This window comes from Simochromis diagramma, unplaced genomic scaffold, assembly GCF_900408965.1.
Source record: "Simochromis diagramma unplaced genomic scaffold, fSimDia1.1 OVJJ01000302.1, whole genome shotgun sequence".
Lineage (NCBI taxonomy): Eukaryota > Metazoa > Chordata > Actinopteri > Cichliformes > Cichlidae > Simochromis > Simochromis diagramma.
Window position 1 is genome coordinate 9,834,389 of NW_024386792.1, and position 24,821 is coordinate 9,859,209.

A 24,821-nucleotide genomic window follows, 5' to 3' on the forward strand; every position below is an offset into this window, starting at 1 on the left:
TCCAGATTCAAAATGATTTCAAAGTTTGTCGAACCAATGGACAAAGCTAAATCACCCACCATAAAGTCTCTCTGTATTTCATTTGCTCTGGGAATATAATTAATACATTATTTAAAAAACAGGCTAGAAAGTGAGCATTGCATATAGCATGAGAGAGAAAACAATTCATTTCAGTTCTGACAGGATTTTCTAATCAACTGCAATAAATGGCATGAAAAATTGTTATTATCCATCCATCCTTCTTCTGCTTATCTGGGCCGGATCGTAGGGGCAGTAGCCTAAACAGAGAAGCCCAGACCTCCCTCTCCCCAACCACCTCCTCCAGCTTATATGGGGGAGCACCAAGGCGTTCCATCCCTTTATGCAAACACACAGTTCCTTCGAAACATCACAAAACATCGAATACAAATTAAACTCTCAGATCCAAAAAGCAGGTTAAGCAAAATTTGCACTTCAGTGCTTGCAAACACAAACTTGCTTCAGCCATCATAACTCCACTGACTTGGATCTCTAGAGTAAAAACTTCTTCATAGCTGGATTAACCAAACAGTAAACAGTACTGATTCTTAGGTGAGGATATTCACAGCATAACTGTTTAATACAGACTTGCAGTTTTAAAAAGAAAATGTAAGTAACACCACAAATTAATACCACTGGCCAGTTTTCACCTTTTCCAAGCAGCATTATTGTTACAAGTATCAAGCCCACCTGAAGTTAACTGAAATCATGCTTTCACCACAGATCCAGCAGGTGGCAGCTTTTCATAGTTTTTCTATAAAGAACATCTTTTTCTACTCTCCAGGCATGCCTATCTGCATATCTTTGTCCCATTTCATTTCTGCTGTCCTCTGGGTGTTCACTGATGTCCTTTTTGGAAGTTAACCAATTTCAGTGCTTTTCTCAGTGCTTTACAGAATGACCCACCCGATATAAATTAGGAGAAACTTCTGCCTCCCTTGTGTTACCTCATTTTGCCCATAGGCAAAAAGAAAATGCTGATGACCTTCTGATGATCCGTGTACAACCCAGGCAGAGAGCTGGGATGAAATGCCAGCTGTGTGACACAAATATTCCTGTCTGTGCTCTGGCATGCTGAAGCAGAATACACCCTGCTGACTCAGATCTCATTAAGATGCACTGAAGGGAGCAGCTGTATGATTTTCAAGCAAAATGGTAAAATTAGAGCAGAGAGAGATGAAAAAACGAGCTGATGAAAAATGAATGAAAGTGTTTTTGCCAACGAGACAATGCGAGCAGAGCTTTTATGCAGGATGCGGTGCGTTAATAGAAAGAAAAAAGGAACTGCTGCACTTTACAAAATATAAAGAAAGCAGGTCTATATGACATAGTGAAAGCTGACAGATAATCACTGAAAATGACTTCCTTTATTTCCTTTATTATGTGAACCATTTCAGCTTTCCATCATTGCAGCTGCGGAGGAAATGAGATTCTCATGGTATTTTTTTTTTCCTGCTCCTTCCTCCTTATTCTTTCACAAAAAAATCCCAAATGAATATGTTTCTGCCCTCCAGGAATCATGCAAGTTTTATGTAGGTGTTACAAGTTGCCCTGAAAAGATACTTTGAAATATCTTTATGTTCTTTTTAAGGTTTTTTTTTTTCCCCTTCTTTTAAACAAATCTGATCCTGGAGGTTTTTGTCAATCCTGTGGTATTATTTTTTTCTCCACACTTTCTAGGCATTCAGTGTCTAGCAGAGCACAGGAGCCTTGCAGGAGAGCAGTTCCTTAAATATTCTGTTTTTGGCAGGTTAATTGGTACTGAACCTCGGGCTACCCCTGCACGACAATCCTATTTCTCTTTTGCTGTATATGCATTTATTAATACTGATAAAAGATAAAAGGCATTATTACGGCACTACATGCAATCATGCTACATACAATCTTGAAACTGAGAATCAGTCCTAGACTATACAGTGGGCCCTTATCAAGACCACACAACCAGAATACAGAGCAATCCAAACACAACACATGCAAGATGGAGTCACCCTGTGTGTGTTGGATACTAGGAGGCAGTTTTGGCAGTCGACAGATCCGCGTCAGTAACCATTGAGATCCTCCTAAGGAGCTTTTTATTTTAGTGCATCTCATAATCTTCAGCTGATGATTTTTCTCGCCCCAGTGATCACGGATATGAAAACAGTCAAATTTCAACCCGTGGTGGTTTAAAAGCTCCAAATGTGACAACTGTGACAAAACTGTCACCATGATGTTGACTTGTAAACATCTATGATGAATTTTTAGTCTGCAAATCAATATTCTGATAGTGTTAACACAACAAAGTGCACTCATAAACTTTCTTTCTCAAAGCTGCAATTAAAACGTAGACAAAACAAACACGTGTAAAAATTTACACATCGAGTTTGCCGCAAAGTGATGACAGCATTTGTGGATGAGGGATTGCACGAGTGCCAGCACCGTGATGACACCATCAGTAATGAACGCACCTTTTCCCATTTGTTTTCCCCAAAATGACGAGGAAATTTGCTCTTAATTCACAGTATCTGTCATTTCCTTCTGTTTGTTCCAGCTCTTTATTGAAGCCATATAGTGTTTTTACTGGGCGCCACATAAAGGATTTTATACACACTTTTTATACACACTCACACCAGTCAGTCCCCACAAACTTTAGGGTCTTTACTAGAATTAAAAATAAAGTTTTGTGGGTCTCACAAGCGCTTGACTGCACAGCATATCTGCTTTATTCTGCTGCTGCGTTGATGCAGATGTTGACAGATGCAAGTGTTTACCGGTTATTTCCAAGTGTAGGATGCAGAATGAAGCAGACCACTTTGTGTCTCCCTCTTGCTGCTGTCAGGGGAAATAGACTCAGGTGCAGTAAGGCGGCAAGACAAGGTCACCAGCATCATCTCTGAACACCACCGGGAGTCGTTTGTCAGAAGCACTTATGATTTAAAGCTTCCTCTGCAATAAATATCAGAGTGAATCACTTGCCTACTGGTCACTGTCCTGAGGCTAAAATATCTATAAACTGCCCCCCATTCCTCCTCCCTGCACACTTGTTCCACTCTGCCTCGAACAGCTGTGGCGTCTCTGGTTCGGTGTTTAGCTTTTACATTTGAGGAGCTGCACTTAAGACTAATGAGGATCCATATTAACCTCCAGGCACATGAAAATACATTCAGAATTGCACTTCAGCAGCCAAAAACCTGCACAGAAACCTTTGAACTGCAAAGGGCCTTGGCTGGAGTCGCACCAATGGGGGTGCTGTTAGAAATAAGAGCCAAATTTACACCACAGTGGCATTTACTGTGAAAGTGACAAACGCAAACTGCCAGCTGCAACATCTGTAGCATAAACATGATTAGCTGTTGCTGTTAAAACGCCTCTGTCGAGCAGGGAAAAAGCCACGGGAAGTGGTAAATCACATCTTGACTTTAATGTATAAAAGACCAATGATAGCTACAGCAGCATATATTGTACATACATAATGTATTTTGTAAAAGACGAGCAGCTGTGCAGTTTCCCACTGACCGCTTTTATTACATCGCTTCATCATCTGAATTCATGTTACAAAAAACAAAACACAATAACACACAGCATTTTCAGTGGGAAGTGTATAATATAGACACCGTAATGCAGTAAGACTACATTCAGACTTTATATTTATTTATGTACATAATATACAGTTATAGTTAGATTTGGAATGTGTTTTATGTTATTTTTAACCTCTTGCTGAAATCATACGACACAGTGGAGATGACACACTTCTTCTGCTGTGATCTGAAGAGAATTACTCTAAATAAACACCAGGCAGGTTTGAAGAAGCAAGCGAGGGTGGGGGAGAAAATAGAATAATGCAGCAGTGCATTAGGCTTGAATAAACATCAGCTCGGCAGAGGGGAATTGCGAGCCTTCGCGTCTCCGCTTTTTAGATGTCAAGCTGGCAAATTTGGGCGGCTTTTCAGTCTTCACCGGCTCCTGGGGCGCTTGGCTTTCAGCTGTGTGGTTAAGTGTGTCTTTGTGTGTGTGCGATATGTCCGTGTGTGTTTGTAAAGTGCATCCTGGGGGCTACATTAGCCCTACATCTGTCAGTTCAGAGAGGAAGCCTGTTTTGCCTCTCACTGTCAGGAGTTTCCTTGCTCTGCACTGGACAGACAGACAAACACACACACGCACAACATGACCAACAGGAAACAGACAGGAAATGCACAATTAAGGATGCAGCATGAAATTTTTTGTGCCGTGTGCCGGTAGGGAATCTGCTGTCAGAACCTTGCATTCCTTACGTTTCCTGACCCACAGTTTTTTCCACAGCATTCATCTGCCCCTCATGTCTTATGTTTTGTCTACAGTAGCATCGAATCCAATAACGCTTTGAACTCGACATCAAACAAAATATCGGCACCGGCTGAATCAACGTTATTAAATTCATGGTCTCATTATATGGTCTGTTGTTCATTTTTCTGGGCCTGAAATTGGGCTCTAAAGCAAACGTGTGTGTGTGTGTGTACGTGCGGTGATGAAGTGGGAAAACGGGGATGAAGAGAAAGCAGCAGGGAATTGAAGATGTGGTGAGGGGAAGATTCTCATTTGAGATAAAAATATACTCCTTGCAATTTCTGAGCACCCAACACACACAGACACACAGATGTGTAGACACACACACACACACACACACACACACACACACACACACACACAGGAAATGAAGAAACCTCTACAGCGGAGGGAAAAAATACGGTAGCTGAACAGACCCTGCCTGTAAATAGCTGACCCTGTGGTCTGGAGGAAATTGAAAACAAAATTTTCCTGCAGGGATCAACAAAGGATCACAGTGTTATCACCATTATCATCTCACACACACACGCACACACACTTCAAACCCAAATATCCTGCTTAATGGACCTAGAGTTGTGCAAAAATGGCAGTTAAAAACAAACAACGAAGTCAAAAGTTGGACAATCTTCTGGCGCAACTTAAAGAAAAATAAAATATTAAAAAGCTGAGATAAACTTCATACCGCAGCATTGCAGAGGCTTCAGATGTGAGCTGATGCAACATGGAAGACATATGCGCAGAAATATTTGATGAAGCATGAAATGTTTTTGCATGAAAATTGTAGTTCCTCACAGAATCGCTGTTCGTGAGGGTGTGCTGATTATGTCAAAAGTCTTTCTTTCATCTGTCGGCGGGTAACGGTGGGAAAAAGCAAGGGGAAGAAGAGCACTTGCCAACTGCAGCATAAAAATAATAGGGACTATCTTAAAATAGCATCAGTACACAGCATCAGATACTGTTTGGAGAAACGAAGAGCGTAACGTGATGAGGCAGTTTTGACAATCTCGCTCTGTCTTCCACCTTTTTACTCAGCACAAATGGGAGCTGAAAGCAGCCGTGTAGATTTACACGTGCACGTACGGTATGTGTGGGACAGCTGTTCTGTCGAGCTCGGATAAACACTGCAGATTTCCTCTCTGCCATGTGTATTTCTGGCAGTTCACTTCTGTGGCACAAAGTATCGGGACGTGAGAACTTTATCGGAGAGCTACTGACATGTACCTGAACCCTAATCTGCCTAAAATCTGAAGGATTAGTCGGCATTACGCAGAGTAAAATGTGTCTTTGCTGAAGAGTGTTCGCAAACAGTTTCCTGGTGTGGCTGGAAAGACCTCTCGGTGTCCCCCAGCAGTGTCGGCGGTGGCAAAGAGGAGGGTCTGCGAGCCATATGGTGAACAGTCTGCCATCTACTCTGTGAGGTTGTGCTTTCACAGTCTGACAGCCACCACGCACGCGCCTGCCCTGCCCAGACACAGAGGTGCTACCTGCAAAGATAACAGGGAAAACATGAGGAACACAGTCAGAGATGTGGATTGTTTATATAACTGAAAATTACTATTAAACTACTGACTTGCATTGTTTCATAGTTTTGAAAACGTTGAATGTAAAGACTGCAAATTTGGATACATATGGGATACGGCTATATTTTTAAATGGTCTGCAGCTCACTTGAGCAATTATTTAATTTCATTTTAATCTTTTGGGGGAACAAATTTATTGATTTTGGCTCAATAAAAAAAACAGTTTTGAGTACAAATGCTGTAAATAAATCTACAGCATAATATCTGCCCCGTGCCCGAGGGTAGTGATCCAAAATAATGGGAAATAGACTGATTCTTATACAGCAATCTACTTACTCAAAGAGCACTTTTTTTAACAAATGATTTTTATCTAACATTCACACACACAATCACACTCCAATCAATGCATCGGGACTTTGGGTTCTGATTGTAGGGGTCAGTATTTTGCTCAAGGATATTTTGGCATGCAGGCTGGAGCAGCCAGGAATCCAACCACCAACCTTCAAAATTTACCACCCAAAACATGAGTCAATACCAGAAAAAAACAAAAAACAAACTAGAAACATGACTCTATGGGAATGATAATATCCTGTTTGACTTAAAAGTTTATAAGCACCTTGTTAACATATACAGATGGATAACACACACGTGCTGATACACAGGTGCGCACTCTCTTGACTACGCCGAATTTACTAATGAAGACTACTTGATATAATTTAAAGCTTGAGAAAAAAAAAAAGCTAAACAGAATTGAAATGACTTTGTTGGCTGCTTTAGGTGTGCTATTCTCCACAGCCTGGATCTATTAGGTGGTGATGGATGATCTCAGTGGCAGCCAATTTCAGCTTTACTATCAAACCTCATCCAGAGCTTACTTTTAAGATGCTTCAGCTGCAGTCTCTGCTGCCTCTGCAAGCCTCTTTGCAACCTATGGTGTCCCTATCGTGCTATTTTTGACTTGACTTGTGTGTATAGCTGTGCTCAGAAGTTTACGTACACTCATGGCCACGATAATTTTGGGCTATTTCGTTCTGTTCTTGTTCCAGGGTGCAATGATTGTATAGCATACATCTTTAATGACTTTAAAAAACACTCAGGCCAGTGATGTGTGTACGTAAACTTTTGACCAGAACTGTAAATGCACCGAATGGGAGGGAGGTCCCAGAATAGAGTGATGCTGCCAAACAAAAACTGACTGCAGATGGAAATAACCCATCATAGTTATTTGGAGTAAACGGATCCTGAAAGTGAACGGAAGGAAATGGGTTATTATGTGACTGCAGGGAATGCACGCTGTTGATATCAACACTGAGCCCAGCAGGGAGCAGAAAGTGACGATGATAACAGAGTGGTGGAGGTGGTGTTTTAAAGAGCATCAGTAAGTGGTGACAGCACAGTTTCAGGGGAACACAGTGAAGCTGTAACTGCAGCAGCAGACATGAGTCGACCACCTGAACCAGCTGACAGGTTTTTATGCCGAAAAGCAAAGGTAATTTCTTCTAATATCATTTTGAACAAACGGACTCATTTCCACATAATTTATAATAATAAAAAAAGAGGAACAAAGAGAAGGCGTCAGTGTTTATGTTTGACATCACTGTTACTGCACAGACAAACCATGCTGAGCCTCCTTTTAGCACCTATATTACCCGATTTGGCATTATTGAGACTGACAGATTTGTGCCAAAGCCAAGAGTGGAAGTGATGCCACTAGGATGGCACTGACAATACACCAACTGATTTGTTTGTTTAAGTCTCTGACAGTAGATACAGGACATATTTAATGGTCTCAGCATTTCTCCTCTCATCTGAGTTTGTCCTCGTCCCTCCCTGCCAGTCTGAGCAGTTCAATGCATTCTGCTTCCTTCCTCCCACACCTCTCTTGTTCTCAGCATGGTGCCTGTCTCTAAAATGGCAGATTTTAACAGAAAAATCTGCCAACCAAAGTTGGAAATCCTCTGAGCCTACGTGGGAGATGGGGTATAAACTGAAGAGTGGCAGAGACTCCTGAAAGCCGCCGAATGAGATCACTCAACTTTGAGCGGCAATATCCAGCGGCAAGGACAATATTAGCAGGAGGAAAACACACATTTACATAACAATGAAAACATGCCAAGATACATCGGAGAGGAGCTGAGGGAAGGTCAAACTGTGACTGAGTGTTTATACATTTCATCTACTGGTTGTACATTTGTGTTTTACTACACGTTTTTTACTGAACTGCAATCAGTGTGTGAGTGTTCATACCTGGATGCCCTCTCTGGATACTCTCAAGCTTCACTTGGTTCACATTTTGTCATGCTTTCAGTCTTATTCCAAACTGAATTAAATTAATTTTTCAAATTCCAAAAAAAATCACATGTACAGAAGTATTCACAGCCTTTGCAATGACACTCTAAACTGAGCTCAGGTGCATCCTGTTTCCACTGGTCATCGGTCAGATGCTTCTACAGCATGACTGGAGTCCACTTTTGGGAAATTCAGTTGATTGGACATGATTTGGAAATGCACACACCTGTCTATATAAGGTCAAATAGTTGACAGTGTCAGAGCACAGACCAGGCTAATGGTCCATGGACCTCTGAGACAGGAACATGACAAAATATGGAACAAGGGAAGTGCTGTGAATACACAACATGCAGTGAATGAGGTTAAAGAGACACAGATTTGCTGCGCTGTGCACGTGTCTGCATACAGTACCTGTTTCCACTCGTTTGTCTGAGGGTCGTAAGCTTCCACAGTATTGAGATACACCTGGCCGTCATACCCGCCCACAGCGTACAGACGATCACCAAGGAGACAAACACCTACGGCATCTCTGCTGATGCTCATGGGAGCCACAGCTGTCCACACATCTGTCTGAGGGTCATACCTGCACACAGGAGTTCACACTGTAGTTCAGTGGTTTGTAGTTGGCGTGAGATGATGTTCATTAGCTCAGCTTAACATGAATACTGGAAGTAAAGGAAAAAAAAAAAAAAAAAAAAAAAAAAAAAAAAAAAAAAATTATATATATATATATATATATATATATATATACACAAATCCTGTGTTCTAAAGTTATCACTTTCACAAAATTTTCAGAAAGCTTGACCTTTGACCTTGAGGTTTAGGCCACTGAAATTTGAAATCATACAAGCTTTTTAGTAGCTGCACCTATGGTATCAATTTCAAACATCTACGTCGCCTTGGTCTTGAGTCATCACGCTCATAAATGTGCCCATGTCGCATCACCCTGTCATGTAGTAGACCATCAGCCTTTTAGGATAAGGGATAATAATAATAATAATGATAATAATAATAATAATAATAATAATAAATCATAAAATACATCCTCCAAAATATCCAATAACTGAAATCAGCACATTTCTACGATTTTACAACCAAAATTGTTAAAAACAATCAAACACTGTGGTAGAAAAGTCAAGAACACAAATCTTTGTTGCGATTTCTTTATCACACTTGCTTTCTCACTACCAAAGCCACAGTGTGGTACACTGTCTGGTTCATTTGTTCATGTAAGCAGCTGCATCTTTGTCCTTGAGCAGAGATTCAAATGTCCTTTCTTACTGATGCGCTGACAGTAGTCTTACACTCAATTATAATACACACAATACTAAATCAAGGTCAAGCTCTGCTCCCATTTAGTATTTTCATTAGCAAGATTAATGAGTAATAATTCTGCACATTGCAATGAGGATTCAAAAGACACTAAAATCTTTCCATTAATTTTACAAATGCTGCCACTGTATGACAGACACATTATAAGCACCACAATACTTTAGCGTATTTCAAATCAAGCAAACACATTCATAAATGTGGACTCACCTTTCCACACAATCACTTAACCGAGATGCCAGGGATGACGCCGGAGCATCGTGGCCTCCGATGGCGTACAGGAACCCGTGCCACGTGGCCACGCCCACACCTCCACGCCTTTTAGCCATAGGGGCACAACCACTCCACCTAAAAATGAAGAATACAGTTAGAAAAAAAGGAGAGGGAAACATATTGTTTGAAAATTACTTTACTCTTTCCAGTCTTTCCAGTAGACCTTAATCAAAGTACATGACAAGCTTTTTTCAGTGTTGTCTGCTAACATCCTGTGAGGGTTACTAGTCTCCTTTGATCTGTGGGTAAATAACCTAACAGGAAGAAGCGCTTCACTAGAGGAACACGTAGACAGGAAACAAAATAGGAGACAGCAATTAGTTGCTGACAGATGAAGTCCCCGGTCTCTGACCTGTTGGTGTGGGGGTCGAAACACTCCACTGAACGCAGGCAGGATGAGCCGTCACGACCTCCTACTGCATACAATCTGAGGAAGAGGGAAGATGGTGTTATCCCTCTGAACATTTCTGGACTCTGGAAGTCCCTTTTCAATTTAGTGACACTGAAGCAGATGGTACAAGGTGGAAGACAGGCATATGTGTGTGTCTGTGTGTGTAGCTTGTGAAGGGTTTTTTGAGGGCAAAATGAGGTGGGAAAAATCAATCAGCCATCACTCTTGGTGCAACACAACCCTGAGCAGTCAGTCTGTGTGTGTGTCCTTGTGTGTGTGTGTGTGTGTGTCCATGGATGTGAAGTTGGGACGGTAAAGAAAAAAATGAAACGGGGCCAGTCAAGCAAGTAATGAGTTCCATCAGGCAAAGCGCTCTGAGAGTACACAACACACACAGTACATGACACACTCACCAAAGCACACAGCAATGCTCACACACACACTAACACACACACACACAAAACTGCTGGGCAAGGTTAGCCGTTGCTTCTGTATTAATTAGCATCTATAAAGCATTTCACTGTCTCTGAGGCCCTGAATAATAAAAACAACATGCAATATTTGGTTCTAATAATTTCCAATTCTTTGGCCAGCGAGGCACTAAAAGCCCTAAAGCCTTATTAAATCCAGCTATTTAAATAAATGTTCGTCTGTGTGTGCATGTGTGTGAATGAATATTGTTATGCTTTCCATTACTGCCTCACGTGCCGGTGAGTCTTACAGAAGAAGGTGGGAAGCGACAGTAGTATAAACGTAACACTTTTATCTTCCAAACAAAGAGCGAGATTGTGAAGGTTTCAGGTCTCAAGTTTCTCAAATGACAAAATATTTACAAAATCTTCTCTTTATGCCACACGTGTCAAGCCACATCTTGCATAAAATAATTTTTTATTTGATTTTTGAGAGAAATATGAGCAGCTGGTAACACTGGCTTCAAGCTTAGCTGGCAGATACTTTTGCTTAAAGTCATTCAAATAAATATAGAATACCACATTTTAACCCCCCCTGGCGCCTGCACTATGATTCATTTGTAGTATCTTGTCTGTATTGGTACTATTTAACTTTGAAATATGTAATTTAACGCTGCACTTTGAGCATCTTAGTTTATTTTTTTATATTTACATTTATATTTCAATTGAGGCTGCATTCTGCTACTTCCAAATGTCCACAGCAACACATCAGGGGCAACAATTAGGGCCCTCTTTGACAGACAGGTGTCCCTACACGGTCAATGATTGCCTCCTTGGCTTCACCTAAAATGGCCCTTTACACTGCGTTTGTGATGTTGATGCCTTTTGGAGCCCTTTAAACTTGAATTAACTAACAAATTATATGGCTCGTTATGTGTAACAGATGCAAAATGCTAATTCCAAAACCAAAACGTCTACACTCCATAACAAACGGCCAAAGCTGTGTTTTGTGCTAAAACAGATGCGCTAATATTGAATGCACTTAATATAACTTAGAACAAGCAAATCTGAGTAAATTTTTACCTGAGGGGAACTGTGAGATCACTTACTTGCCATTGAGAACAGCTACTCCCACTGTGCTTCTAGGTGTAACCATGCTTGCAACAAAGCTCCACTGGCGTCCTTGAGGGTCCCACCTGACAGACACAGTGTAATTTCTCAATCCTGCTCAAGGCACAGCATAAAAACCTGTATGAAGTTATTTTGCACCTTTCCACTGTACTGAGGTAACTCCAGCCATCGTGTCCTCCTACTGCATACATGGGTCCCTCTAGAACAGCCACACCTGCAGAAGATAAACACACGTACTATTAAATCATGAAACTTCTCAAAACCAAATCAGCCAGGATAAGCAAAGCATCACACATATAAAGCATCATACTTTTAGGACAAGAGGTGTTAGTTTTTATGTGTGTGTGCAACTACACCCAGGGCATTAGGCATGTAGAGTTAGCAGCATGTTGACACCTCTGTACTTCAGGGATTTATCTGCCTAAACATCTGTGCTGCCAGATGTGTTTGAAAACCCACCACGGTTCACACACTTGCACACTTTCGTAAACACAATAAAACAGCACAGCACGCCTTATCAAATGTTGTTATAGTAATAGCAGGACACTGCTGCGAGTGGGGAGATGCCCTTCAAATGAGAAACATGGGCTCAAACCAGCCTGCTGAAGTGTTCTTGAGCCGTGGCACCGAATCTGCTGATCCGCTGCAGTCGAGTTGCTCTTTTTTGTCACTTTATTGCATTAGGAAGCAAGTGTAAGGACAACGTTTTAAGGATTGAATGAAATTTCATAACCAAATATTTTTTTTCTTCAAAACTTTACTTTTATATCACAGTGCTTAATATCTTTGGGACACAGTTTATCCACAATGGAGCAGGGTGTGTCTGTAAGGTGCATCTAAGCTTCTGTTTTGATCAAAATTCGTACGGTAAAGTCCAGTTTATAGAACAGCACAAAGTGAAGACATGCAGGAGTGTATCGACGGCAACTAAATTTGAGATAAAGTATAAATACAGCCCAAACAGGACACCTACCTTCTTGACTCAAAATTCAAAATCTAAAGCAAAAATAAAAGAAAATATAAGTTGGCAAACTGCCCTCACCTAGGCCATGCCTGTGTGTGGACATGGGGGGCATGACGCTCCAGGTTTTGCTGTGTGGGTTGTAACACTCCACAGTGTTGAGTGTCTTGAGTCCGTCTCGCCCTCCAACTACGTAGAGACGCCCGTCGAGGACTGCTACACCAAACTGTAGTCTCCGTCCACTCATGGTGGCAACCTGCCTCCAGGTGTCTCGACGTAAACAATACTGCTCAATAGTCGTGGCACCTGAAAAAAAAGAAAAAAAAAAGAAGTACGTGCTATTAATTCTGAAACTCTCTAAACTGTACTTTTTCACACTTTGTCCTTTTATGCCTTAAAAAAACAATTCAAACTTGCACCTTCTTGATAACGCCTTCTCACAGTTGTAGGATGGTGTTAAACCTGTTGACACTGATGCTCAATATTTCATTTAAAGGTAGAACTAAAGGAGCTGCTCAATAATGTGGAATCTGTTAAGCTATTAAGGTGAACCTATTATGCTTGTCATTACTTCCTGTAGAACCGACTCGGTTCCTCACACTACACATGCGGTCAGCAAATGTACAAGTAATTCCTTTAAGCAAAAAAACCTTCAGATTACCCTAAACAGCCTGTTTAGTGAAGGAATACCCTTAATATGGTAATGTCAGCCATATAGCTGTGGCTGTGAGCAGAGATGCCCGATCTATTGAAATCTTCTGTTTGTAATGGGCATCAATCAGAACAAAGCTTTTCTAAAAGGGAAGTTACCGACTCTCAGTTTGTAGCATTTGTCACAGTTTAACTGTAAGCTCAGTCCTCCTGTACCACAGCATCACCTGTGTCTGGATGTGAGATGCTGTTGTACCTTTCGTAGCATCCATGCCACCCACAGCGAACATGGCCCCTACGGTGGCCTTGCGAGGCCGAGTGCGGGGGCTCTGAAGCAGGGGCCGACGCTGGGGTAAAAGGTGATACTTCATCCCCTCCATCAGGAGGCGTTGGCACTCTACACTCTCCCGGAGGAGAGGGTTGCTCTCAAGGTCCGCTAGGAACTACAGACACATGCAAAAAAGAAATGAGAAAAAAAAGCAAAGGCATCAACACGCAGAATCATGTGACAGCTGCAGCTGGAATATATGGAGGGCACACGCATGTGCTACATCAGTATGGGTGTAGGGACATGTTGGCTGCGATGTTATCGCTGATTGAGGAGGTTCAAGAGCCGAAAGACGGCTGCTCTCTCTCATTGAGAGATTAGATGAGATCAGACCAACAACCATTAATGCGCTCTCGCACACGAGACCACGCACACACTGATCATCTGACACACTAGAGAACTAATCTGCCCTCAACATCTCATCAGCTCTCCACACCCTATAACCTCATCTACAATCACACACACACACACACACACACACGTGCGCAAAGACACAGACACACACACACACAAATACCCAGGGGCTGCAGCAATCCACAGCCTGTTCCTGAAAACACATCCTGAGGAAACTGCTGTCTGTGAGAGGCATGGTAGTGAGAATCAAGTTTTCCCTGAAGCATGGGGGGGAATACATGATTTACATTTAGATAGGTATGTGTTTGTGTGTTTGTGTGTTTGTGTGTGTGAATTTCGAAGTCATTTTAGGTTAGACTTTGAGAATGCCTGCATCTCTGTTTTTGTCCCGCATGTTCAGACACAGCCACTTAGATTCAATCACAGAGAGCAGGTATAATGGAAGAACTAGAAGATAAATAAAAAAGAAGAGGAAAGAAATTATTATTTTTACCCTCTCATTTATTTTCTGTGTTCTCCTCCATAATTCCCACCAACACAAATAACATTCAGCTCAAATAATTCAACTTGGTCACTGAATATAAAATCAATTTCCCCCCCGCCAGACGTGGAGAGCGTAAAGCAGGCATGGTAAATGGATAAGCAGCTTACACACCAGGGTGAACCCACACTTCTACTGCGTACAATCACTGAGGGACAAATTACGGTGAACCCTATTTGCGCATTCATTCATGTGCATGTGTGTTAAAAAAACGGACAGATCGAAAAAAATAGTGTTTGTCCTCTCCGGTGGTATTTATACATCTCTCTGTGAAGGACTGAATATGGAGGATGAGATAAGACAGCTTGCTGCAGGCGTCCCACCTTGTCCTCTCCGTCCTCTCTTTACCTCACAGTGGGCAGAGAGAAACTTGTGTTATCTTCTCTGTTTCAGCTCACGCTTGAGAGAGAGAGAGGGGCAGCATGGGCTCTGTCTTCTTCTAAAAAAAACAGGCACACTCTCATACACACATCTTCCAGCTACGCACATTTTTTATTCCTTATGCGTGTCCCTGCTGCTGGATGTGCTCTTGCTCTACCTGTCCTCTCCATCTTGACTTTTTGTGAACACCATACCACTGCACAAATTCCCACAAAACACAACTTACAAACAATACTGCTATGCAAATAATTTAATATACAATTTTAATCATTTCAGATTTAATGTTGTCCTTTGAGGCAGTTCACTGGTTTTAGGCCTGACTGTAATATCTCAGGAACTATTGGGTGTACAGCCATGACATTTTTTCCACATACAGTCATGGTAGCCACAGTCTCTTTCATTTTAGTGCCATCATTTTTGCTGTATATTTACTTTTTCCAATACTTGTACCATATCTTGTATTTAGCACTAAAAAAATACAAGAAATGAACTCATTCAGTGCTAAAAAAAAAAAATGCTGGCATCCTCACATATTAAAGTGAAAATCTAAGTGGTAAGTAAACATTATACCTGTGAAATAAACTAGCATATTAGCACTGTCGTATTAGATTTACAACATTTGTTTTTTTTAGCATCGTGTTGTTGGAAGGCGGGCTTTTAAATATATAATACATCGAGATTCAGGTTTGCAGTAATCCATATTCTTATAAACATATTAAGAGCCAAGGCACACCATGATAAATATAATAGCATATTTTCACTAGTGCTCTGACCTTGTAGTGTTGTTAAAAATAAAAAATTAAAAAACAAAACAAGGGGAAGTGTTTTACTGAATTTCCATGACAGAAAAATAAAATCTCATTTTAATTCTTCTCCCTGGTCTACACTTCCTGAGATATCACATAGAGAAACTTACATTTATATTTTTTTTTCTCCAGATTACAAGCAGCAAGCTGTGCCTGTCTTGGGAGGATGCTGATGTTGTTCGTATTCCTGCTTAAGAATGTCACGTGTATTTGTAATTGCATATTCTTGTATGTGACAATAAAAAGGGCTGTAGCGAAGGAATCAGTTGAAGTGAGCTGAGTTCAGGTGAAAGAATCTTTTCCTCAACTTTGGCTGACACAGAGAGCACCTTCTTGCCTTGTTTTGTCGTGCAGTTGAGTGTCTTGTGTTCCAGCGGGGTTTGTGCCTAGATAAACCCAACAGATGAAGACACCCACGTAGGCTTCAGCTGCCAACATGCTCCATCAGACCTGCTTGTCGGTTGTCATCCTGCCTAAAAGCGCTAAATTTCCACTGGTCACAGATATTGTACAAGCTGTCATACAGCTGTTTGGTGTGCACCGTCAGGCTGATGCACTTCTGAGGAGATTAGATGAAGAATATATATGTGAATGTGTATGAGTGGGAACAGGGATCGGGAATTAAAACATTTCATCTGGTGAATTGACATCCTCTTGATGAATAATAACATGGTGGCCTAGATAGAGAGCTGACTAATTGGCTGATGAATATTGATCGGTTGTCTGTGTGAGGTTTATGTTTCACTCTATTGGCATTTCACAGCTCGTGAGGATCCTGAATGCTGGCTTATTTGTCAGTTTGTCATGGTGGCGGTGGGGGAGGAGCTGTCACACATGATACACTGTTAAAGGTAAAAATCAACCCTTGGCTCTGTGCCTCTTTTGCTTTCAGTCTGTCTGCTCTGTTGCCACTCTGCTGCTTTACCCCTCTGCCATCCATCTTCTTCCCTGGTTACATGTTACAGCTACTTGTGATTTCAGCTGACCGGGGCGAAGCCATATATCTGAGCTGTTCATGCTATAAAGTGCCAAAGAACAAAAACAGGGCGATGTATAGATGCCGACAGAGATAATGGAAAGACCTGGGGGAGAACTGAGGGAAATTGTTGATAAGGGAGATGAAGAGAACAGATAATTTAGCTGCAGTTACGAGAGATATCACAGTTAATTAAGGTTTTAAAAAGTGTGTGTCTGATTATGCCTGTAGCCCTGGGCAGTAAGTGAAGTTCTGCTTAGCATAAAAACTTCTGAGCATTACAGTATAAGTCAGATACCTGCCACACATACTAGACAGCACATAGAGCTATGACACACCTGACAGAGTAATGGTTATGGTCCCCAGCTGTCTGAAGAGGACAGTGAGACAGAGAGACAGGTTATAACCAAGAGGCCCGAGAGGAGAGAAAAAAAGGACGAGTTAAATTTGGCCAGCACACCGTCAGGGGGGAGACAGATGCGCACTCCTACCGTGTACTTTGCTGTTACACATATGAAGACATACGGTAAGCATCTTTGACATCTCCCAAAATAAAATCAATAAAATATTCATGCAGTTCTAGCTTTGAAAAGCAAAGACTAATGCAGCACGCTGAGTGAAATGGTCAACAACACAATATAAACACAATATAAAAACAATGTGCTCTTTGTTAGCTAACAGCGATCAATATATTTTTATTCGAAGAAACCCATGAAGCGCCGCACATCGACACATGTCGTGTTCACGGCTAAATCTGGTTGACCAGTTGTTAGCCTTTAAACAGACACGTCTAATTGTCTGTGTATGCCTAAATTTGATTCGAAAGCAAAATGTATTTTTTTAACTATAAAATTCATGTTTACCCATTGAGCAATTTTCTTTTGTCTGGAGATCTAAAAGGTCTAAATTTTGTTAGGAAACGCTTGTGATCAAACAGTAACACATCTAATCAAAGTACACAGAGCAGCATTATCCGATGTTTACGCCTTTGATAAGCTTATGCAATGTTAAGTTTATTCCCTTTCAGAGCTGCCGGGTCTACTTATTAATGCAACTCTGATAATTAATTGAATTTTCACCAGGATCTCTGTATTGTGCATCTGTTTGTTAAATCTTACCATTTTAATTTTCTTGGTAACCAGTGACATTTACCTCTTTGACGCTCTCACCTGTGGTTGCAGCAGCGGGAGTCTGATATGAGCCAGCAGCCGGGGTAGGTGGCGTTGTCGAGTGGAAGCGTCATGACGGACCCAGGTTAGTAAAGATGTAACCACGGTTTCCTCATCCGGCACGTTAATCTCATCAGATGTGAGGAGCCTTTCCATCTCCTCCACTGGTAGTAGGAGGAACTCCTGGCCTCCAACCACCTCCAGAAAGTGCTCCTGGGGGTGCAAAGAAGGTTAGAGTAAAACTGAAGGATGGATGAGATGGACTGGAAGAGAAAGACAGAAGTGGGGGGAGGGGGTTAGAATAGATGAATAATGCATTGCAAAAAAAAAAAGAAAAAGAAGAAGAACAGCAGAGAGGATTTGAGAGGAGAGAGAAAAGGGATTAAGGGTTTGAAGAATACAAGTGGAGGGAGGAAAAAAGAGGAGGAAATTACAGCTTGAGAAAGGTCAGATAAAAATGGAGAGGAAAAGCTGCAAAAGGGGATCTGGATGAGAAAATATGAGATCTATTGAGTCACAAGACGGGAAGAGATGATGTGACAAAAATTAACGAGTGTAATCGGTTAATCTGACAGTTATTTGCTAAATGAACTGATTAATTGCTTAGTCTATTTGCAGCTCCTTAAATTGCAGATTTCCCTGCGTGTTTTTGTCAAACAGTCCAACAAGCTACAGCTGATCACAATCTTGTGAAAGCTTATTTCTCATTAGATGTAAAAAAAAAAAAAAAAAAAAAAAAAAAAAACTCTCAACATATTTCTACCATCTGTAAAATTAAAAGAAAAAACAGAGAAAAAAATGTGACCTGAATAAAAAGGTAGGAATCTAAGCAGTGTCGAAGTCATTCTTGTTTAGCTCTTACACAAAGACTGCAATAATCCTGTAAGCTTTGTGAGTCTGAACGTGTGTTTGAGAGTGAATTACAGACACTGACAGTCACACCCAAAGAAAGCCACCTTTATGACATAATTACCCGAGATTAAACCTTAACAATAATCCACTTACAGAGAACTGGAGAGAAAAAGAGAGGAACAGTACTACAGACAGAGACAGACACGCAGAGTGACGCTGGATGAAAAATGAGGCATGTAAAAAAAAAAAAAAAAAAACACCACACAAAAAACAAGAGAACAAGAAAAAGAATAATCAAGTCGATGAAGGAGCTATTTCACCGTCACCATAGCAACTCTGTGCAGAAAAACAGCCATTGTGGCAATAATGATTGTGGTGCTGTGTGAATGAGGAGCCAATTTGTTACCAAGAATAAGATGAAGGCTGGGGGTGACTGGAGTCTTACTGAATAAAGCTGTACTGAGGTTAAAGGTGAAAGAATCCTCTTAATTATTTTTACATGTCACTGTTAAAGAGTTGCAATCTACCTAGATCTGCAACATCATTTCCAGCACTGCGTTTCCCAAAGCAGTCTTTTCATTCATTTTCGTGTGGTGATTCTACAAGCAGGGGAGGTATACAAAGATGTGAACTGGCTTTGTACCCACCATGGTGTAGGCGTGAGCAGCCCGATGCAGGTCATGGCAGCCCTGAGCATCAGCATAGGAGCGGATGCCGAGACAGTTGGAGGGGTGGAGCTGCTTCATGAGGAAGGAACAGCAAGCCTGAACTACAGATGACAACTGCAGCAGGCAGGAGGCTGACAACAGAGACTCAATGGTGTCTTCCCTCAACTCAAGACGACCTGGACGACATGAAGGGAAGAGCAGAGGAGCAAGATGGTGAAGAAAGAGAATTTAAAACGTCATAAAAAATGGAAATAATGAGACTTAATGTTATTTAAGAGATCTGCAGTACTGCAACAAGATCACGTGTGTTCATCTTTTTAAAATGAGAATAATCATTAAATATTTAGTTAACATAGAAAATGTAAAGGCAGCTAGAAAAGACTTCCTGGAGATCTTAGCCATCAATAGATGTTGAGCTCACAGTAATGTTGGTGCTTGTTTGCATAATTTAGATCTTGCAGAGTACTGTACAGGACCTGGTCTGTTAAGCCTAGCATGTCTTCATACTCTCTGTAATGGAGTATACAACGGACTAACCACACAGTTTACTTTTGCATTTTGCATGTATATTTTGTATATTGTATTGATGCATTTATATTTGTATATACTGATGCTGGAGCACAATTTCTAGATGGTGATGAGATGATGATCATTTCCACCCCCCAAAAGGAGGATAAGCCACAGAAGGTCATTGCTGAAAAGACTGGCTACTCAGAGTACTGAGAGGAAAGGTGTGGAATGAAGAGGTGCACAAGCAACAGGGATGAGTGCAGTTTGAGGAGAGAAAAGTTGATTGAAGAACTTTGAACAGCTTCACAAGGAGTGGACTGAAGCTAGTGTCAATGCATCAGGACGCACCGCACACTGAAGTCTTGAGAAGACTGCAGCAACTGTCTGCAGCATTTCTAATCTGATCTAATCTGATGTCAATGCCCACCCACATCCGCTAATGGCACAGCAGCATATTTGCAAATCTCTTTAAGATGCTTTTGCCTCTGCAAGCCACTTTGCAACCCGCTTCCAGTCCAGCTCCTCCTTCTTATGGTATGTAACTGAACTGATGGCATGCATGCTGTCACTGATGTCTGTTCTGTTCTATGCTGTAGGTTTGTCTTGCTACTATTCAGTGCATGCACATGGAAGAGAACCACACAGCCAAGCACTATTTACTACAGAGAAGAAAAAACACAATAATTCATTCTTAAAGATCATCCTGTTTTTCTAAAAAGAAAAAGGGAAGTTGACCACTATATACCTGTGTATGCATATTGCACCAGGACCCACAATGCATCAGGGTCTACACCCTCCATCTTCACCTCGTCCTGCTTGGCTTCCCGCACATCACTGGTGAACATTGCAGCAAAGTAGTCAGACACAGATGAGAGGACAAGCCTGTGAGGAGAGAGTGTCAGGGATCAGCCACAGAAGACGGATGGCTGTAATGGAGCAACAGAAAAAGTTCACTTTGACCTCGCTGACAGGATTGGGTCAGAACACAGATCAGAAAAGGGAAAGAAGAGGCACAACAAAACCATCTGAAGAATGAAACAGGAGGAGAAACCTTAAGGAATAAAAATAAATAAAGCTTGTTGCATTGTCAAACAGCATATGCCTTTGGTTAAAAACAATCCCCTCAACTTTCTGAAACTTCCAATCTGATATTAACATACAGCCACAGTAAAAGCCTAAATGTCCCAATCAACTGATTTGTCTCTTTTAACCTCTTTAAGTTAAGTGTTAAAGTGTACAGGAATAAGGAAATTGGTCAGACTTCAGCACCAGGTGAGATTTCTGCAGCAGTTAGGAATGTAAAGGTCTCATTATATAATCTCCTTTTAAAAATGAAGGTCGCTGAAAGACCTTTATATTAGAGATGGAAAAAAACGAGTTAGAAACCAGTGTGTGCAGAAAATGGTAAAGGAAAAAAAGTAATTATTTCATCAGCAGAGATTAAAAAAGACACCTAGTGTCCCCTGACCTTCAGTGTAAAAACATACTTTATCAACCATCCATTTAAAAAACAAATGATGCAGAGCCTGAGATCTTTAAAGAAACATAAATGCTATTTCAACAACATTCAGCCAGATTTCTGTCTAAGAAAGAAGAGACGGCAGCTACAACTTTGCAAAGAAATACACAGGTACAGTTTCTAGACTTCCTTCAGTGTGGTACAGCACAGTCTTTGTCAGTAATAAGACTGTAAAACCTAACTCATGATGATTCAGACCTCTGGCTTGGAAGATTCTCTCATGATCCATTCTTAATGACTTGCCACACAATCCTTCTATCGTACTGCCAGATCCAGTCAAAAATGAAGCCCTCCTCTGCAATGCTATCCAGTGTGCTCAGTTGGGCCTTGCTTGACACCCCTCATTTATATAGTATACATTAATTCAAGATGTAACTTTACTCTTTGAATAAGATATGTGTTTAATTTACCCACTGCTAGTTTCTTAATCTTTTTGCACACACTCATACCCCTTGGTTAAAAAAAGGAGAACAGAAACATGAGCAAATCTAGTGATGAGATAAAGGAAGAAGAAAGAAGACAGAAAGAAAAGAAGGGGGAATTTGATTATAATAAGACAAGGTTAATGTAAAATTTAGTGGCAGGAAAGTCTGAGGAAGAAGTTAGCTAGTGTAATGGAAAGAAAGTGAGATGAAGGACAGAGAGAAATTATCTTAAGGTCACTTGTAAGAAGACAGTTAATTAATTCCATTCTGCAACAATCCATTAACCTTTCGTGCCACTGTAAAGTTACACACAGGCAGACAAACATCTAGGCATTACAACAGCACTCTTTGGTGAATATTTACTTCCTGCTAGAGATGCCTTTGCACATGAAACCTCCAAGGAAGGATGCAAAATGCCATTGACATATATTTTTGATATCTGATCTAAATGTATCTGAGTAAAAGGCTCCCGAGTAAACCTTTTGAGGTGCAGCAACTAGTCAGTTTAACTGATTAACGTAAAAATAATTCGGAACGTTTGTTCAAGCAAAGTCCCAAACATGACCTGAATGATGACATAAACTTGTGACTCATATTAACATGTTAAACTGGCTTTGTTTGTGGCTACTTGAACATGAGTGTGTGCATGCACTGAATGTGTATAATCTCATTACTGAGTGTGACACTGGGACCTTGACAGATAGCCTGAAGCAGAGAAGAGCTGTGTGAGCGTGTGTGCAAGTGCGTGTGTGTTTATTGTGCAGAGAAAGATGTCAAAAATACACTACAGTCAGCAGGAAGTCGTTCTGCCAGTATTCTAGTCAGGTATCTCCCCCCCCCCCAAATCCCTCTCTCCCTGGTGCACACACACAAACATGTTCCCTTAATTTTTCATGGGTCTCTGTCTGACTAGCTGTGAGCGACACAGGCTGTATACAGCACTGGGTTATTTGCACACAAACACAAATGCACTGCGCTGAAGAGAGAGACAAGACAGGCAGTGTGTCAATGTGTAATGGAAAGAGCAGAGAGAAGACAAAATGCCAGAGTGGAGAGAGCAGGAAACAGACGAGTTGGACTCAGGAAAGGAGGGCAAGCGCTGGAAACTGAACAGTGTGTCTGTTTGTGTTTCAGTGTGGATGTGATGCTCGGTATAGAGACACAGTAGTGGAAAAACAGAGAGGGGAAAAATAACAAGCAGGTCGTGAGAAAGACTTGCTTGGATACTGCAAAAAGTTGCAGTATCTCTGAAATACAGAGTTAGAAGAGAAGGACCTTTAACTGATAGCTTTGCTGCCAGTCCAGGGATTTCCTATATAAATCCATTTTGGGGCTTTTTACCTGAAACAGTTTTGTTAATTGGGTCTTCATTAGCTCATGTGTATTGGTCGTATATTTTATCAGATGGTAGGAAAAGCACATATTTCTTCCATATATTGCTGTAATTGATTTTAAAGTATGTGCACTACCTATGGTTACCCCTCAATACTCCATTCCCAGCCAAAGCCTTGAAATTTAGTACAGACTTTAGTACAGAGAATAAATCCTAATGGTACGTATGGTTTGAACCATCAGATTTACTACACACATTCACATCACACTTGGGTTAAGCTGTAAAAACATATCAGTCTATTACATTTTCAGCTATAGCAACAACACACTACAATACTCTGAGCAGGACCCATTGTGAACTGTCACATCCTCTGCAGAGCAAACAGACCTGGGTGGTTCATATAAGAAAAAAGCTCCTGGAAGTGGCTGTGCATTGCCCTTTAACAGAGGGGCTGAGGTTAACCAGATGTACACTGGCAAAACCCACCAGTTAGTTTTCTTCATCAAAGTCTTTATTCTTGTAAAACCAACCTTATAAACCCTCTGTTAAAGTTCAGCTCATAGCTGATTCTATTGGCTCTTCTAAAGGGCCCTACAGTCTATTATCCCCCGCAGTGTATCAGCAAAACTGAAGACTCTTGGTCTTGCAGTAATGGAAACAATGAACCGCAGCGCACCTACCTATCAGTCGATATATAGTGATGGTAAAAAAAAAGAAAAACAAAAAACAAAAGGTAATGGTATACTTACTAAAAATCGGTGAAGGCAGCGCTTAGAGAAGTAGGTACAAAAATAGATTTGCAACATAATGTGCTGCCACAGAGACTAAAAGGTACAACTGTGCTCAACATATTTATGCATTCACAGAGTTTTGGGTTGGGTTTTCCTCAAAGTGCACTGTTTGCAACAAACTCCGCAAGAGATAAGCAGCTACACGCAGTACAAGTAGCCTACTCAGCGTGTACGCTGCATTTGTCTGTTTACATGTAAGATAAAGAGAGAGAGAGGGAGTGTATATTTTAGTCCCAGAAAAGCACTTTTATCCTACACATATAACAAAATCAATCCCTAACAAAACAACCACTTTCAAACAAAGATGTCGTACTCCTACCGCTTGGCACACACACACACACACACTTGAGACAAACGAACACTCAAATACTTCAGACGCCAACACACTCTTTCACATGCAGCATTAAGATTCTCCTACAGCAGGGTCTTTTGTTTGTCACCATCTGTGCCTGGAGGACTAAATCAAATGAGGCAGAAGAGGAAGGCGAGAAAGAGAGAAAAGAAGCCTTTCTGCTGGTGGAGGGCCACTTTTCTGTCTCATCCCTGCAGATGGACCCTGCTGCTTCGCCAGTGGCCATATGCCCAGGGAGTAACATCGACGGTGCAGTGGAGGCATGTGACTGATGCATGGTTCAAACAGACTCTGGTACATATGGTACAGAGGTACTATAAAAATAAATCCTAGGAGCACGACTGTGGTTCTGCTGTTTGTGAGAGATTCTTTCCAAACATCCTGCGTGTGCAGTATGTGTGTCATCGTGCCCGTGTGTTCATGCGTGAGTGTAGATGCACGTGTTCAGATGTTGTGGTGCATGTGTCAGCACTTCATTCGGGAGTTAATTATAACGCTGCTGCATGTATGTGATAGTAGAATCACTATTTCCAGCTGCTGTA

The 24,821-nt window shown here is 41.2% G+C and overlaps 1 protein-coding gene across 2 annotated transcripts in view; it reads right to left on the bottom strand.

Moving 5' to 3' along the window:
• Positions 1 to 1,470: 1,470 nt before the first annotated feature.
• The window catches only part of klhl5 (kelch-like family member 5), a 45,343-nt gene continuing 21,992 nt past the window's right edge, over positions 1,471 to 24,821 (bottom strand). The window contains exons 3-13 of one of the 2 annotated variants that reach the window (XM_040024321.1): positions 20,605 to 20,741; positions 19,329 to 19,525; positions 17,830 to 18,042; positions 13,531 to 13,717; positions 12,705 to 12,929; positions 11,801 to 11,876; positions 11,641 to 11,727; positions 10,083 to 10,157; positions 9,668 to 9,805; positions 8,540 to 8,711; positions 1,471 to 5,804 (exon numbers count right to left, since the gene is read on the bottom strand). In XM_040024321.1, the coding sequence (XP_039880255.1) occupies positions 5,748 to 5,804; positions 8,540 to 8,711; positions 9,668 to 9,805; positions 10,083 to 10,157; positions 11,641 to 11,727; positions 11,801 to 11,876; positions 12,705 to 12,929; positions 13,531 to 13,717; positions 17,830 to 18,042; positions 19,329 to 19,525; positions 20,605 to 20,741 (1,564 nt within the window). In that variant the 3' untranslated portion in view covers positions 1,471 to 5,747. Of the gene's footprint in view, positions 5,805 to 7,729; positions 8,712 to 9,667; positions 9,806 to 10,082; positions 10,158 to 11,640; positions 11,728 to 11,800; positions 11,877 to 12,704; positions 12,930 to 13,530; positions 13,718 to 17,829; positions 18,043 to 19,328; positions 19,526 to 20,604; positions 20,742 to 24,821 lie in introns of those variants that run through there. The other variant, XM_040024320.1, reaches the window with a different exon arrangement.